This window comes from Gavialis gangeticus, unplaced genomic scaffold (genome assembly GCF_001723915.1).
Source record: "Gavialis gangeticus isolate Ggan-Ray unplaced genomic scaffold, GavGan_comp1, whole genome shotgun sequence".
Classification (NCBI taxonomy): domain Eukaryota; kingdom Metazoa; phylum Chordata; order Crocodylia; family Gavialidae; genus Gavialis; species Gavialis gangeticus.
In genome coordinates, this window is record NW_017728992.1 from 184,661,188 (window position 1) to 184,663,088 (window position 1,901).

The window sequence follows — 1,901 nt, forward strand, 5'->3', positions numbered from 1 at the left end:
CTTTAAAAACAACATCTTATTAACTTTATTCCAAGTTATTCCATTATCATTTGATGAAAAGAGAACAAAAAATAAATAGAAAAAAAGCCTTTAAACTGCTTAGGATGGGGTGCTTATAGCTGGGCAATCTAAATGACACAAACTGTCTTGGAGCTTCTTGAACCATTTGTTTTCAAATTCTTTGGCTGATGCAGTTACCAAGGATGATAGTGCTGAGGCCTCTATACACTTCACCTCTCCCTGACAGTCCTCCTTCAGTTTTTCTGGAATGAGATCCCTTCCCATAACCTGCAAATGAAATAAAGAGGGAAGAGAGACAGGAATACAATACAGTTACAGACCCACCTAGAAACACATGCCTACAAATTGAAACAGGGATGGTACTGGATCTACATGAAGTTTCCAGTTGTTAATCTATTGCATTTTGCAGTAAGTGTGGGAGGTCGAAAGCCCACATGTCTGAGTTGCAGGATTCCTCTTGGTTCCTGGCTGTGCTGCAGCGCTGGGATATATGCTCCTAAACTGAACTGAAAAGCCACATTACTACCTGCAAGTACAGAACACAGCTGGCAGCAGCAGTAATATTCTGGTCTCCTGATAAAACAGCAGTCAAGCAAGTGCAAGAGAGGGGAACACTTTTCCAGTTAGTTTGTAATAACAGATCTGTACTTCACTGCCCTCTAACGGACAGAGTCAGCCCTCTTAAAGGGCCTGTCTGTGAAGTGATTTCCTCTTGACCTCAGTAGGCAAGAGCAAGTTACGTAGGTAGTATTGTTCTGGAGCTGAAAGACAGGATTTATATCCCTCACACTGCCTAGGTTTAACCTCTCTGTGATCACAGCCATGGAATATTTTCCCCAAACTTCTGCAATAATTTATATCAGGGCCCAGCCCACAGAACACTACTACTAAAAGTAAAGAATATTACAGAAAAGTCTCCATTTGTTCTTGGGGGGGTTTGTTAACTAATAAGGAGTTAGAGTTCTGAATAAAACTATCTTTGTTTCCACATGTTCTCAGTTTGCTTCATGTTTGCAATTCTCTTTCATGCACTCTCTTTAAATGAAACTGGTGCCCACAAAAAACCAGGGCACATTTTAAGTGTGCCTGTACTGTATCTATAAACCAGTGATTCTCAATGGGGATGCCACAGCACCTTGGGGTGCCTTGAGATCCTTTTGGGGGTGCCACAGGATGTCATGCTATGTTAGTACTGCTAGGTGTATCAACATGATTCATAAGATAAACCTAAAGATTTCAAATAGGAATCCGCAGTGTTAGAAGCATTCTGACCCGTCATGGTTTTTCTGAACTCTTTGCAACAGGAGAAGTGCTCTACTGTTTTTCTGTAGTCAAAAGTTAAGTGAAAACAGAGTTGAGATTTTCCAAGGGGTGAGGGGGGGAGGAGGGGGCCTTAAGTGTGTCTGCTGAGGGGTGCCTTCAGTCTAAAAAGGTTGAGAAACATTGCTAAAAACTCTCATCTGAAAATGAAATGTGCCCTCACCTCAGTAATCAACAGCAAGGATTTTTCCTTTAAACCAAAGGATTTTACTTGGTCTTCTATTTCTTGCTGAACTCGTAAATTATTCTCCAAAGCAAAAGACGACTGTTGTAACTGCATAAGTTGAAGTAAAAGTCTGAAAGCAGAAAGTCAGTTCAAAGAAGTGACAGCTTTTAAATTATTAAACAGGCAATGAAATGCCCACACTTTTACATTTTGTCTTCTTCAACGGTATGCTGACCAGGGCAGCAGAGGAAGTATGTGTCCATTACACACGTTGTAGGTTATGCTACATGCAGCACATGTTATGCGCTCAATGTAAAACTCCAGAAGACAGTAGGGTTCATCTCTACATATAAAGGTAAGTATTTTTTTTTTTTTTTTTTTTTTTTTTTTTTTT

General features: G+C 40.1%; 1 protein-coding gene across 1 annotated transcript in view; it reads right to left on the minus strand.

The window, feature by feature from the left end:
- The window catches only part of CUNH8orf76 (chromosome unknown C8orf76 homolog), a 9,190-nt gene continuing 7,289 nt past the window's right edge, over positions 1-1,901 (minus strand). Inside the window, exons 5-6 of the mRNA XM_019528122.1 lie at positions 1,505-1,637; positions 1-288 (exon numbers count right to left, since the gene is read on the minus strand). Of these exons, the coding sequence (XP_019383667.1) occupies positions 100-288; positions 1,505-1,637 (322 nt within the window). The 3' untranslated portion in view covers positions 1-99. The remainder of the gene's footprint in view (positions 289-1,504; positions 1,638-1,901) is intronic.